Source organism: Crotalus tigris, unplaced genomic scaffold (assembly GCF_016545835.1).
Source record: "Crotalus tigris isolate CLP2741 ecotype Arizona unplaced genomic scaffold, ASM1654583v1 scf7180000017666.379230911805:20528666, whole genome shotgun sequence".
Taxonomy (NCBI): Eukaryota; Metazoa; Chordata; class Lepidosauria; order Squamata; family Viperidae; genus Crotalus; species Crotalus tigris.
Genome location: NW_024096552.1, coordinates 16,368,417 through 16,382,768, shown reverse-complemented (window position 1 = coordinate 16,382,768; position 14,352 = coordinate 16,368,417). Strand labels below are relative to the sequence as shown.

Sequence of the window (14,352 nt, the reverse complement as noted above, 5' to 3'; positions counted from 1 at the left end):
AGTAAAAACAGAACTTCAAGGCAAGAGGTTTCCTTAAAGAACATATTTAATGGCTAGAAAGTATTGGCCAATCAAAAGTGAAACCAAGACTGAAGTTCCCTCCCAAAGGTTACAAAGTTACAAAGTTGAACTTCCCACCCCAGTAATATGTCATTAATTCCATTCCCCAATAAACTACTTTGGCGGGCTTTCTAACAGAAAGCTCAGCCTGCCAAAACCCAAGCAGCAATGACCTTGGTTCCCACAGGACAATTTATTGTTTTGTCTACCATTAAAAGCACACATCCCCCCCCCCTCAACTCTGGCAACCGATAACAAAGTTGCAGCATTGACTTAATTGGGTGTAAAACCCTTGACTCCCATCTAGTCTCCCCATTAACACACAATGCTGTGTATAAAAGAGTATTAAATTGCTTTTGTTGTAATCTTCTGGAACAAGGAGAAGAGGAAGCAGAGAAGGAAATAAAATCAAGCACTGCCGAGGAACAGTATATGTCAAAAAGTATGATCTTTAACTCATCCCTGACTGTGGAAACCTCTTTAAAGATTGGCAGTGAAACCATCCCAGTCTCTGTTTGGAATTAGTCCAATCCTGATTTTTCCAGTATAGGCTAGTTAATGGGGTGTTACGATCTTTGCAGACACCTTTATTATTACAAAAAGAATTTAGAGTCCCCACGGAACAATAAAGGCTAGCAAATTGTGGCAGAAGCAGAGATTTGTGATATTATAAAAAGTGAAGACTTCAAACTCAGATAGATTTCATTAACAAGTGCTTACTAATTCCAGAAGCCTGATTTTATAATCCTGTATGGTATTTAGATCTTAAAGGTATTAGACGCAGATCATACACATGTTATCATAATGAATGCAGAACTGATACTATGAGTAGGATTTTAAATGTTAATTGGTTAAAAGAAGGTGTGAAGATTCTGATTTTGCAGATATGCACTAGTTTGTGCAAAGTTCTCATGTTTGTTATAAAGTTTTTATTGAGAGACTGAATTAGCTGTAATATTTCTGGTCTCCAATGTCTGTATTTCAAAGAAGAAGTATTAATTTATGGCCCAGGTATCTTTTGATAACTATGCCGATGGAAGTTGAAGGTATGAAATTTTGTATTGCTGAAGTTGACATATGTGATAAGCATGGATTGCAAATCTTTAAGAGGAAAGTGTCTGTTCCATAGACTTGGATGTGCAGCCTATTAGAATTAGTATATGTTCAGTAAAAGAATATTACCACAGTGCATTGTAAGTATTTAGAAATAGAGAAATCCCTGGGGTTTCCATCCAGTAGCTCAGTTTTCTTTAGTGCGATGTCCAGCCAGATGTGTTGGACTACAACTTCTGTAATTCTCAATCTTTATGAGGAATTGTGCATTAATCTATGGCTATAAAGCTACATAGTTTAGATAGCATGATGACTACAACTGGAGAGTTGTTTTTCTGCAACTATTTAAACAGCTCAGCAATTTTCAACGTAAAGATTCAGCCTCTAACCCACCCATCCAGTCTTTCCCAGAAAGATGTTTCCTCAGGAATACCTAATATGTTTGATAGCATGCAAATTCCCTGATTTTCCTGATTAGACTGCAGACAAATTGTGAGTCCAGGTCTCACAATTGTGGATTAGAAAGTGAGACCTGAACCAAATTGGCGGTAAGTAGCCAGCCAGCCTCCACTCATCCTAGTTTCTCTTCCAGGTTTTAAAAAAATTAACTCTTAGGGCATTACAACATGCAGTGAAACAATTTGCTCTATAACTGGGGGAAAAAATTGAAACCATCCAATTTTCTACTTCAACCTTTTGGCTATGTTAAGAATAAACAACTGGAGCTATGAAAATGGTTCATTGACTGAGTGATCCATTATGTGCCATCAAATTGATGTCAACTCTTAGTGACTATATCGATAGGTTTTTCCCCCCCCAGGACTATTGTCCTTAATCTGGTCCTTCAATTCTTCCAACAGTGCATCCATCACACTGTAACTAAGTCTATTCACCTTGCAGTTGATCATCCTCTTCTTTCATTCCACTTTTCTCAACATCAGAGCATTCTCCAGTTTCAAAGCGCAGCTCTAGCTTCAGAGATTTTTCAAACATAAGGTGTCCAGAGTAGGATCATTTGAGCCTGGTCACTTAATACCTCAGATAAGAATTCTGGATCAATTTGTTTGATATTTAATATTCCATTTATTTGTTTCTTGGCTGTCCATGGGACAGTCTTCTCTAACACCAAAGTTCAAAAGTATCAGTGTGTATGTGTGTGTGTGTGTGTGTGTGTGTGCACGCATGCACATACACACACATTTACTTCCTCATGTATTCTTCCTCATTTAGGATTGCACTGTAATATAGATATGCATAGCTGTTTGTCTAGTTCAACTTCTGGAGACTAAAACTAGTGGGTTTCTTTGCAAGGCTGCTGTTCAATTTCCAGGCTATTTTTAGAAAGATCTTTATTATGCAGCTAACTATGAATGTAGGAAGTAATCTCTTCAGTATTATTTCCTCATACATGCTAGTCTAAATAATAAAAATAATCCTTCCTATTATCATTCTCCCATTTTTATGTTCTGGTTACTTTGTTCTACATATTGAGTTGTAGTATTTTGCTGTATCGCATATTGGTTACAAAAGCTACAAGTTCACATCTGGTTTGCTTTCTTTCCCCCTCCTATTTTCCTTTCCATTATTCATGTCCTCAACTTCAATGTTCTATGATGAAACTTCAGTCAGTGTCTCCGTTTCCTTTCTTAAATTGTTCCCATCAAAATGCGGTTTGGTTGCTGCTTATATTTGGACATAATACAGACATTATGCAAGACTCAGTTTCCCTTGCTCTTCTCTTCCTTCTTGCATGTTTCTGAATAACAAAGTGGAAGTTATTGTTTTAGTTTTCAAATAGCCATGAGTGATTATGTCCAAATCTTGGTATGGTATGATTAGTCTTTCTTAGAAAACATTGCAAGACTAATCACAATTGGTCTGCTTTTGGACTTTGTGTGGTTACATAGGAGTGGGGAGGGTGGCACATCTGAATTTATTGCTTATTCATGTAACACTGAGAACACAGCTGTCTCCGATAAGTATTTTTGTGCTGCTTTATTAATATCCTGATGTTGTTGGCTTCATAACTTCCAGAACTCCTAATGAACATTCTCTCTGGTTGACTAAAGGAACAATTGAAATAGACTTCTCTTTCATTCCACTTTTCTCAACATCAGAGCATTCTCCAGCTTCAGAGCACAGGTCTAACTTCAGATATAGATTTTCCACATATAATGTGTCTGGAATTAACTAAAGTCTGGTTGTCTAAAAGGACAATACAGAGATAGACTTCTTACCAGCAAAATAAAAATAAAAAGGCCCCCATTTTTCTCATTGTTTCATATGTTGAGTTGGGCATTTCAGGAACAAAGGTGGTGGTGGTGGGAAACAGTGCAAATTGTGATGATGAGAAAGGACATGTGAATCACAGTATACCCCCAGGCTTTGGTAGTTGTTTTTTGACATTAACTGCAAGTAAATGAGACAATGGTTTGTGGTGAGGCATACATTCCATCCTGTTCCCTTTACAGATACTGTTGGAGAGGGAAAGTTGTTTGGTTTTAACAAGCGCACTGATGTGGTGAAGTGCCATAGCATGTTGACTTCATTGGTGGGATGGAAAGGAGCCAAAGAGCCAGGATGTGGGAAGAGGATTTCCTTCAAAAGGAGACTGCCTACCTTGCAGCTTCAGTTATCAACAATGTTCACATATTCATGTCGCTCCACTTTAACTGATCAGAACCCTTATTGTCAAGTTGCATTGTTAAGCCCCATCTCATTAAGTAGAGGATGAAACTTAAAATTCCTGATTTTCTTCATATGGAAAAGGTTAATTCACATAATCCACCAAGAAAAATCGGAGCACCACAAATTCAAAACAGTTTCTAATCAGCCAGCAAACAGAAATTGTAACCATGACTGAAGGTGATTTTTATTTCATGGTTTATGCTAACCTTGGCTTGGTGCATGGGATAAGAAACCACAATTATGGCTGATGCAACAAGCAATGGGATTTCTATGGCATAAATTATAAGCAGGGACTAATATATGTTTTGCTTGTTTCTAAGTCTAAAAGTCAGAAAGTGTGTTCGTATAACTAGCGGATTAAAATATTCAGCTTAATGAGTTAAAATAAATAAAAGCGTATTTATTGAATAAAATCAGATTGCTGTGTTATAGGTTTAACCTAGCTTCTTTATTAAGAAGAAATCCACTGAAATCATTATAATGCATTCTGCTATAAGGCTGATACTCTAAAGTTTGCTCTTGTATTCTTTGGAAGCACAACTCTTGGAAGTTAGAATATATGACAAATAACAGTATGGCTTTAACCTGCGGCATCATATGTTTCAATATGTTTGCCATTTGTGGAGAAGAATGGTTGTAATTCAGTGGCTTCCTTTTGATCTAAATTGCTAGCTGATGGACAGCATATAAAAAAGTTGTTGCAGCTGAATGTAACCACACAAAAAAAGTTATTCCAAAAGAGGACTAGTCTCATAGTTACGTGGAATTTTAATATTCCAAGAATTTTATGGCATGCGAATCAGGAGTCTTTTTTTAACAGCTAACCAAATTGAACAGGTCTTTTCCACAACATTTTCCCCCTGGGTTATTAAATATTATCCATGTTATTAAATATTATCTTTAATATTCAAGATGTGAAAATGTATAAAGAATAATTTAACATTTATAAGCTATTAATATTTTTTAAAATATCATACACCATCAAAATGTAGCACACAATGAATCAAATCAATGAAGCCCATTTTCCCCCCAAAATGGCACATTATATTAAGCTAACCAAACAATTATATTGAAGCTAGTTTGAGAAGGCATTTTCATTTTATTTGGTTATTTCTAGATACATGAATAGTAAACATAATAAATAGTAAAATTTTACTATTTACTAATTCCATAGTAATAAAATCTTGAATCTTCCCCCCCTCTCCTTTTATCTTTGTGGGAATTAGGGAGGAGCTTGTCGGAGACATTTTCACAAATCAGTTTCCTGGAAGAGACTCAACTTCTGCTTATCTGACCAATGCCTCTGTAGCAGCTGTTGCTTCTTTCTTTCAAGGCCATTCCTTGTGTATTCTGCAGGAGTTACAAACTATATATACTGAACTATATAATGTATAATTATATATATATATATATATTCCCTTATTTATTTTTTTCCTCTTAAATGACATTCATGTAAAACCTGGATTCTTATGAAAGATGCTAAATACAATTTTTAATATAATAATAATAAGTTTTAAAGATGAATGCATGGTTGTACTCATATGGTTTCCATATTATCATTCATTTAAAAATGCCACCTGGGATTAATTATTAATTTGCTCTCCAGTTTAATTTACAGTTTTGGTAATTTCTGGTGGTGTATCACCCAAGTTACAGTTGTTTTGTAATGGTTTAGGTTGGTCCTATATTGCATTATTCTTTTCTCTCTATACTGTGGGAAGTCAGCCCCCCCCCCCAGAGAAGGAAATATTAAAAGGGTAGAATATTATATTTTCTCAAAGGATCTTAAAGAGGCAGAAAAGCATGTCCAGTTTTTCTTAATAGCCCCAAGTCTCCCTCTCCCAAGCAGAAGCCAGCTCTGTAGAAATGCAGATGTAATAATCCATTCAGGAAGGTTGGAGCCCTCCAGCTAGAAGCTTAGCAAGACAAAGAAACCTAAAATCTATATACCCCACCCAAACTCTAGGATAGGACATAAAAGGATTAACCCACAGATGCCAAAGGGGCACACTCAGAGTCAGGTAAAAGTACATGACACAGGAAATACAAAGCCTCAAACAGGAACAGGAAACAACTCCAAACAAAAGCCCAAGAGGGCATAAAAACCCTACTACATGTGCACTCCCTACTACATGTGCACTCTTTTCTTCCAGAGCCATCTTTCTGTCTGGCTCTCCTCTTCAATAAACTACAACCTTCTTTCTAAAGCAGTTTATTCCCGGCTTGGACTGAACCATGATGAAGACTTTTCCTTCAGCAATACAAATGACTGTATCTTGAAGGATCCCTCTGTTAAAATTCTGAAGTTTGCAGATGATACAACAGTCATTGGTTTCATTTGAGATAATGGTAAATCTGCATACAGACAAGAGGTTGAACAACTGGCCCTTTGATGCATACTTAAAACTGTAGAAATGATAGTAGATTTTAAGAAAAGGCCTCATATTCTTACACTATTAGATAACACAGTATCAAAATAGAGACATTCAAGTTTCTGGGTTCTATAATCTCCTAGGACTTGAAATGGACAGCTAACATTGGAACCATCATTAAAAAGGCAAAACAAAGAATGTTCTTCCTGCATCAACTCAGAAAGCTCAGATTGCAACAAGGAGCTGCTGATACAGTTCTACAGAAGAATTACTGAGTCTGTCATTTGTACTTCTGTATCTGTCTAGTTTGTCACAGCAACCAGACAGGACAGATGCAGACTTCAATGGTTAGTTAGGACTGCAGAAAAAACAATTGCAACCAGCCAGGCTTCCATTGACAACACGTATACTGCAAGAGTCTGAAAGAGGACTGAGAAAATATTTGCAGCCCTCTCACATCCTACACATAAATTGTTTCAGCTTCTCCCCTCAGGACGCCATTATGGGCATTGCATGTCAAAACACAAAGATAGTCCCCCCCCCATGTCATCATTCTGCTAAACACATAATTCCCACATCACTGTCTTATGCCTAAGGATATCTAACTGTGTAATAGGGCTGTATTGCTACTATCCTTCTCATCTTCTGAACTTTTTCATCTTTCCTCCTACCTTCTCCTATTGATATCTAATGATTTATCACTTGTTGTTTGTATCTTATGATTTATGATTGCATTTTATGATTTATGATCTATGACTTACCACTTTTTTATTTGTATATACAATGAGAGCTTATGCACCAGAGAAAAAATTCCTTGTGTGTCCAGTCACACTTGGCCAATAAAAAATATTCCTTTCTTCATAGTAGATCAGTGATCCTTTCAGGTCCTTTCATAGTTCTGATACATGTTCCATTCTGTCAGGAACAGCCTAAGATATAATGACACAAACCACTACAAGTAGTAATCTTCTATACCAGATTGTTCTGGAATTCCATCACCAGATTGTGTCTTGGACTGGCTGCTCCTCCCCATTTCCATTTCATTTAAACAAATAGACAAATAACTATTCATACAGAAGCAGAAGTTTTTGTCAAACAGGAATTCATCATGCAACTAGCTTGTCAGTCAAAATTATGACATGTTTTCCATTATCCTGTATCTCCATGACTTATATTCGAGATTAAAGTTAGAATTGACAATCCTCCTTTTGATGGAGATGGCTTATTTAGCAGTAAGATTGATAACACTATGGATAGGCTTTAAAAATATTATACAATGTTGTAAAAAACAGTCCATTGTTCCACCTATAAGTCCTATCCAAAATCTGTTTCAGATGGAACAAAAATAATTTTCTGTGTCCAGGCACTGTTGATGGATTTTGGTATTCCCTTCATATCTATCAAGGATGAGCCATAGATTTAGCTTCAAAGCTCCAAGTAGTGATGCCTTGCTTCCAAGATATGTGGGCTTCCATAACAAATCTCCTTTTGGTTTTGGTGATCATTTCACTGAGTTGCCTAATTGAGATCTGGGTTAATAACACACCAAATAATCCTGTTGTTTTAAAGGCTTCTCCAGAATTTTGTGAGACATCCATCCATCCATCCATCCATCCATCCATCCATCCACCCATCCATGCAATTGTAACCTTTCTTGGTGAAGGTTGCATTCCACTTTCTTTCTTTGTTTGATTTTAAATCAGTTTTTGACTTCTGGCAGCTGCCTGGATTAATTCCTTTAGTTTTTTTGGCAAGGGGATTTGGAAGTGATTTGTCCTTGTCTGCTTCCTATAGCTGAGAGACAGCAACTGGCTCAAGGTCACTCAGCTGGCTTTATGCCTAACGTAGGACTAGAATTCCAGGTCTCCTGGTTTCTGACTTGGTACCTTAAGTACCATACCAAATTGGCTTTGCTCCTTGAACAATTTTATAGCAGATAAGCCTCGTTACTTATTTAAATTTTTACCATTTGGCTCTAACAGGGTTTCCTTCCCTTAAATAGGATTTGACATTGCTTTTCTCTTCTTCCAAGGTTTCAGTTTGTTCCTTTCCTGGGCTCCTGGCTTCTAGCTGAATATTCGTATACCAAGCTAACTTGTCATTTAGCATAATTTTTTTTTCTGAAGCACCTTGTCATCATGTCTCTAGCTTCATTTAAAAAAATAACAAGACTGCCCTGTTTTGGCAAATATTAATAAATCCATCAATCTTGTATCAAAGTCATAAATTCACTTCAGGTTTCATACATACATAGTAGACTCACTGAAGCAAACACATCCCAAGAATCAGCAAGAGGGAGAATCTGAAGACAAGCAGAATTAATTTCCAAGAAAAGATCTTGGTAGCTAGGGTTCTAAGCAAAAATTAATCAAGATGTTTACTGGTATAAGCATCTTTGATTCCTATCTGAGTTCAAGCTTCTTCTTCTTCTTCTTCTTCTTCTTCTTCTTCTTCTTCTTCTTCTTCTTCTTCTTCTTCTTCTTCTTCTTCTTCTTCTTCTTTCTTCTTCTTCTTCTTCTTTTCTTCTTCTTCTTCTTCTTCTTCTTCTTCTTCTTCTTCTTCTTCTTCTTCTTCTTCTTCTTCTTCTTCTTCTTCTTCTTCTTCTTCCTCCTCCTCCTCCTCCTCCCCTCCTCCTCCTCCTCTTGATAAACATTTGACTTCAAATCCAATATCCATTGTATTTATTCACTTTTCAAGGAAGCAGAATCAGAAAATGGCTTCTAATAATGAGACAGAGAACCTTTATGCTGTGTTTAGGCAACCTACGAGATGATGGACATTTTGTGATTTTCAGTATCTGTTCCACAGAAATTCTTGGAAATGAAGATGATGCAAAAAGCTGTTTCATTTTACAATATGTCATATTCCTATGTATTTGTTTATAATAATTTTTAAAACTAAATCAAGTGCACCTGGGAGCCTAGAAACATAGATAAGATTTTTTTTGCAGGCATCTGGAATCAAAAAGCAATCCATAGACTTTTATGGCTTAAGTTCTTTAGTTTCCTCCCAGCCTATTCTTAATATTGTTTTATAAAAAATAATGAGAATAGCCAATCTTATAACAATAAACATATTCTTTTGTTTTTTTATTACAAAAACTTTTGTGCTGTTTAGATCAAAATTGTCTGCTATCACTGCATAATAGTGGTATAATGAAGCATCCAATATGAAATGCATAAACTAATTTTAAATTCTCTGCAATTCTAAAAAGTGCTAACAGACAAAAGTGTAGATTAATTAATAAAAATATGACCTCCAAGTTTTAAAAAAATGAATTTATAGAAAAAGGCTCATCTAAAAAATCCAGATGTCCAATGGATGATGAGTGGGATGTATTTCTATAGAAAGAAATTCCATCCATAGTGAGTCACCATCTAAATGATATTATAGCTCAATGTTATCTGCAAAAGTGTTGACTCTATTCTCTCTATTCACTCTACTGCCTGTAGAGTGAATAGGAAAAAGACTAGACACATACAGCTGTACAAAAGCACAGAATATTACATTGTGTTCAGAATTCAATTTCATTAAGTTGGCAAGGTCCTAAAATATGCTTTAAAAAGTGCAATCCCAAGTCGGATATAGTAATGATGAAGTTAGATTTCTAGAGATTTCATCTGAGGTTTTGTTATTTTGTCTTACATGAATTTGATTTTTATGTAATCTTGGAAACATGTGCATTGTGCAATTGAGTTCTGTTGTTTTAACTGTTAATGTGTATTTGAAATATTGAATCAGTCTATTTATACCATAGCATTTATTTGCTTTCTAAATATCCTTTGGGGTTTGTTTGTTTTTAGGGTGGAAGGACACATTGTATACAGGAAGTGTGTCCCATTCTCTCATGTCCACAACACCTCAGTCACACGCCTTCTGGACAGTGTTGCCCAAAATGTGTAGGTAAGTGGTTACTTTCATAGGAATATTGCATTTACAATGAACATTTCTCACAATCCATAACATATTAGAAAATAAGTTGCTAACTCAGTAAATTGCATTGCGTTGTTAAAGCAGAGTAGTGATCAAGTTAATTTTGTGAACCATGGACCACAATTATTGAAAATACTATATTGCATAATTTTTATATTATGTTATATTGTGTTTATATTAACACAATATATATGCTGTGTTTCAAATAGAACTCTAAAAATGCTTATTGCTTTTACATTTTACATTCATGTTCCCACTTGCTATGAACCATTATTTTGGAGACTGAATTTAGAGCACCACAGGGTCCTAATTTATTTTCCATTTTTATTTATAAGAAATAAGCTTAAATCTTGATTATGTTTTTAGTTACAGGGACATATCGTAACTTTTAGAGAAATTTTGGTTCCAAATGTTTATATAAACAAGAGCAAACTCCACTCTTTCTAGCACTGAAAATGTTATCTAGCCAGGTAATAAAACATCTGCAAGAAAACAACCAAGCTCAAGGGGTAACAAGGGCTCTTTTTTTGTACAAGTTGTGAAAAGAGTTTTTGCCATTAAACTTTTTTTTTTCTGGTATGGCATGACTCTGAAATGGACATATATAAATTATAATTGTAATAACGTTTTCCCAAAGCAGACTATTAATATTCCATAGGTATATTCTCAGTACACTGGAGGTAAATGATCTGCCCTACATAACAGGGTATGTTATCATGTTGTTAACTGGTTCAGATTCTTGCAGCTGAGATGTAGTAACTTTATCTTCTGCAGCCTGAAATTTCTAAATTCTAACGTATCAGTATGCCTGAATGGTGTCAAATTGAAGAAGGCTAGCATAGAAATAAATTTTACCTTTTGCTTCTTTAATGAACTCAGGTAGAAAGCTTAGGAAAATAACTGTTCTCCATATTGCGGAATGCCATTGCTAGTCAGAATAAAAGGTGTTGAATTCATTGGATATGAAATTATGCTATCATAGATTTAACACTACTTTTATTATTATTTTTACACTCTATTTCACAATAAAGTAACTGACTTACACAGGCAATAATACATTGCAGCTGACAGTTGATTTTGCTACAAAGCAGTTTCCTTTTAACCACATTCCCTTTCTCTTATTTATATGCAGGGCAGAGGAAAGTATTTGATCTTCCATTTGGAAGTTGCCTCTTTCATAGTGACGTTTATGACAATGGAGCCTCCTTTATGTATGACAACTGTACAAAGTGTACATGCAGGGTGAGGCATTAATACTTCTTTTTTATGATAAATTTGATATACTTTGAGACTAGTGAACTTGCTGCCACTGACTTTTGTAATATGACAGTTACTTCTCACAAGTCTCTGAGAATAGGTAAGTTCAAGAACTGGAAACTTGGAAACACACATTATTTCTGTATGAATATTTAACTCCTGTTTTAAAGTTTTTGTGTATTGGAGCCAAAATATCTAAAACTTGCCTGTACATGTTGCTGTCTTCAGATCCAGGCACACAATTACTCAAGGCAGTTGTGGAAGAGGCATGCATAGTCTGAATGTGGACATAGACGGCTCTCCTTATTTGCAGAGATGGGGTTGCCCCTTTCCTGGTTATCTACAGAAACTACTATGTTGGCAGAAGCCAAACTACTTCATCTTTCTTTTGCCAGCTCACTCTGATTATGTGCCAGTAATTTATTCATTTATTTATTACATTTACAATATATGCCACCCATCTCACTCTGAAGAGTGACTCTGGGTAGTTGTCATAAATGTTCCAGAAGAAAATCTGTACAATTTTCAAGCCAAAGAGCCCATCAAATAATTATTAGTATGTCAAGTTAGCTAAGGGTCATTTGGTGGATCGGGAGTCTTGAGCAATCAGAATAATTTTTTTTGTCCATGTCCTTGAGTTATTGTTGACTCCTGGTGACTGCCTAGGTTAGTCCCTACAGCAGCGGTTCTCAACCTATGGGTCGCGACCCCATTTGGGGTCGATCGCCCATTTTTCGGGAGTCGCCAAAGGCGGCGATCCGCATTTTTCGCGGTGTCGTGCACGCACGCCGCGCATGGGGGCAGCACTGCGCATGCGCGCCGCGCATGGGGGCGGCACCGTGCATGCGCGCCGTGCATGGGAAGGAGCCCCGTGCATGCGCATCGTGCATGGGGCGGCGCCGTGCACGCGCGCCACGCATGGGGGCGTCGCACATGCGCATCACGCATGGGGGCGGTGCCACGCATGTGCGGCACGTGTGGGGGCCCTGCCCCCATGTGCGCGGCCCGGCGCATGCGCAGAACGTTTGTGTGACGGGGGTCGCCGTCACACAAACGTTGAGAAGCACTGCCCTACAGTTTTATTGGCAACATTTCAAAAGTTGCCCTTACCTTTTCCTAAGGCTGAGACAGAGTGACTGGGCATTTATTTATATTTATTATACACAAATATTCATATAGTGATTTACAGGCAGAATTTAAAAATAAAGTTTAATTGCCCATTTTGTTACTTAGTTAGCCTATCTAAAACATTAGTGGAAAATATAATGCAGAAGTTTTATCGGGTTTTGAGATCTATTTAGAAAATACAAATAAGTTTACAAGGTATTATCCATTGCCTCATCCCTTCCAGGCTGATACCGGCACTAAAAGGCTCATGGGCAGGGATTCAAAAGCATAGCTTTTGATAAGATAGTTTTTATTTCAGCTTCTAGAAAAACCATTAGCACAAAGAAAATCAAAACTGCCAACAGGAAGACTGAAGCTTACATAGAGAGCAGACCCAAGATTAAAATTTGCATCTTAACAGGCAAGAGCCATTTATTTTTCAGCAGGAAAACTGTGCATTGTTATCATGGTGGCTCCCTCTCAGGCCTTTTGCTTTTGGCCTTGCCTGCCCTAATCTTTGGCCTCATGTATAAGTCTGCCCTGAGAGGGATGCTTCTAGATTTGTGTGAATAGCAAGATCCACACTCGAGATTGATGCTGGTTGAAAGAGAGCCGCTGAGGGTGGCATTTCAGATATTTGCTAATTCAAGAATAGCATTGTTCTAGTGTTGAAGTCACTAAGAGTCATTTTGTAGGAAACAACTGCAAATGTTAATGGTATCCTTCAGCTTCCAGGCTGAAAAATATGGTTGAGAATGCTCCATGGCCTCTAAAATTCCGAAACCAGCACTGGAAAGCATTAATGCCACTAAAAGGTCCCAAGAACACACAATTAATTTAATTTTGAAAAGGAAGCCCAGCAATGACTCCATCCATTTCTGGATTCCCATGTAGTGGTAAGAATTTGGGCAAGTACAAGGCATAGTGATGAACATACGAATAGCAGTATAAGAGTCTGAGTGTGGATGCAAAGTAAAGAAAGGAGCCTATTCCAGTGTTGTTCCGATGAAGTTGCTTGTGTAATGTAGCGGCTGAATCATTCTGGAGTAGCATAATCTCTAAACATATTCAGTTTTAACTAACTGAATCTTAAATGTGGGGATCAGTTTGTTACTTGTATGGAGGCTCATTTGTTTTTCTTTCCATGCAGGATTCCACTGTGGTGTGTAAGAAAAAATGCTCCCCTCCCGGAGGTTGTATCAAAGCCAGAGACGAGTGCTGCAAGGAGTGCATTTCATATGTGTCTCCTGAGGAAAAAAAAGTGTGCAAGTTTGGAAATAAGGTCTTCCAGGTACACTTTCTTAAACTGTGTCTCAGGATGACTTCACTAGACCATTTGATTTCTTAACAAGTTGTAGTACATTCAAAAATCATGCTTTTAGTATTTTTTCCCTGATGCTTTAGCCAAATGAACATAACGTAAAAATGCAGTAAAACTGAAGAAATTGTCAAATTAGCTAGTCCTTTGGTAGAGCACTCTGATGCATTTTCCCTGGGGCAGATGACCAATCAGCTGTTCCTTTAAATGGAATGCTATGAATCTGCATAGCATGCTTTGCAGATTTGCTTTGTCTTTTGCATAGAATGCACTGAATTGTTTTTTTTAAAAAGCATACAGTACTGTATTTCTGATGGTCTTGGAAGGAAAATTTTGCAGGCACCAATCTAGCCAAAGACCTCTTTTCCCACTCCACCTTCAAGTGAGCCAATAAGAGGTTAGCTGATGTTTCTGAATATTATTCAGGGCTTACAGGGCTTCACGCATTGGGATATCATTGGGACAGCAGATTATTGCAATATATCATAGGAACATATTGGAATAATTTGCTCCTGCTTTCCTTCTACCCAAGGTCCATCCAAATTTGGACATTCCCTCCAAATG

The 14,352-nt window shown here is 36.9% G+C and overlaps 1 protein-coding gene across 5 annotated transcripts in view; it reads left to right on the top strand.

Annotated features, from left to right (window-relative positions):
- The window catches only part of BMPER (BMP binding endothelial regulator), a 277,236-nt gene that overhangs the window by 122,739 nt on the left and 140,145 nt on the right, over positions 1–14,352 (top strand). For 4 of the 5 annotated variants that reach the window (XM_039336815.1, XM_039336812.1, XM_039336814.1 and 1 more), the window contains 3 exons: positions 9,977–10,076; positions 11,239–11,348; positions 13,621–13,761. In XM_039336815.1, coding sequence (XP_039192749.1) covers positions 9,977–10,076; positions 11,239–11,348; positions 13,621–13,761 — 351 coding nt within the window. The remainder of the gene's footprint in view (positions 1–9,976; positions 10,077–11,238; positions 11,349–13,620; positions 13,762–14,352) is intronic. The other variant, XM_039336813.1, reaches the window with a different exon arrangement.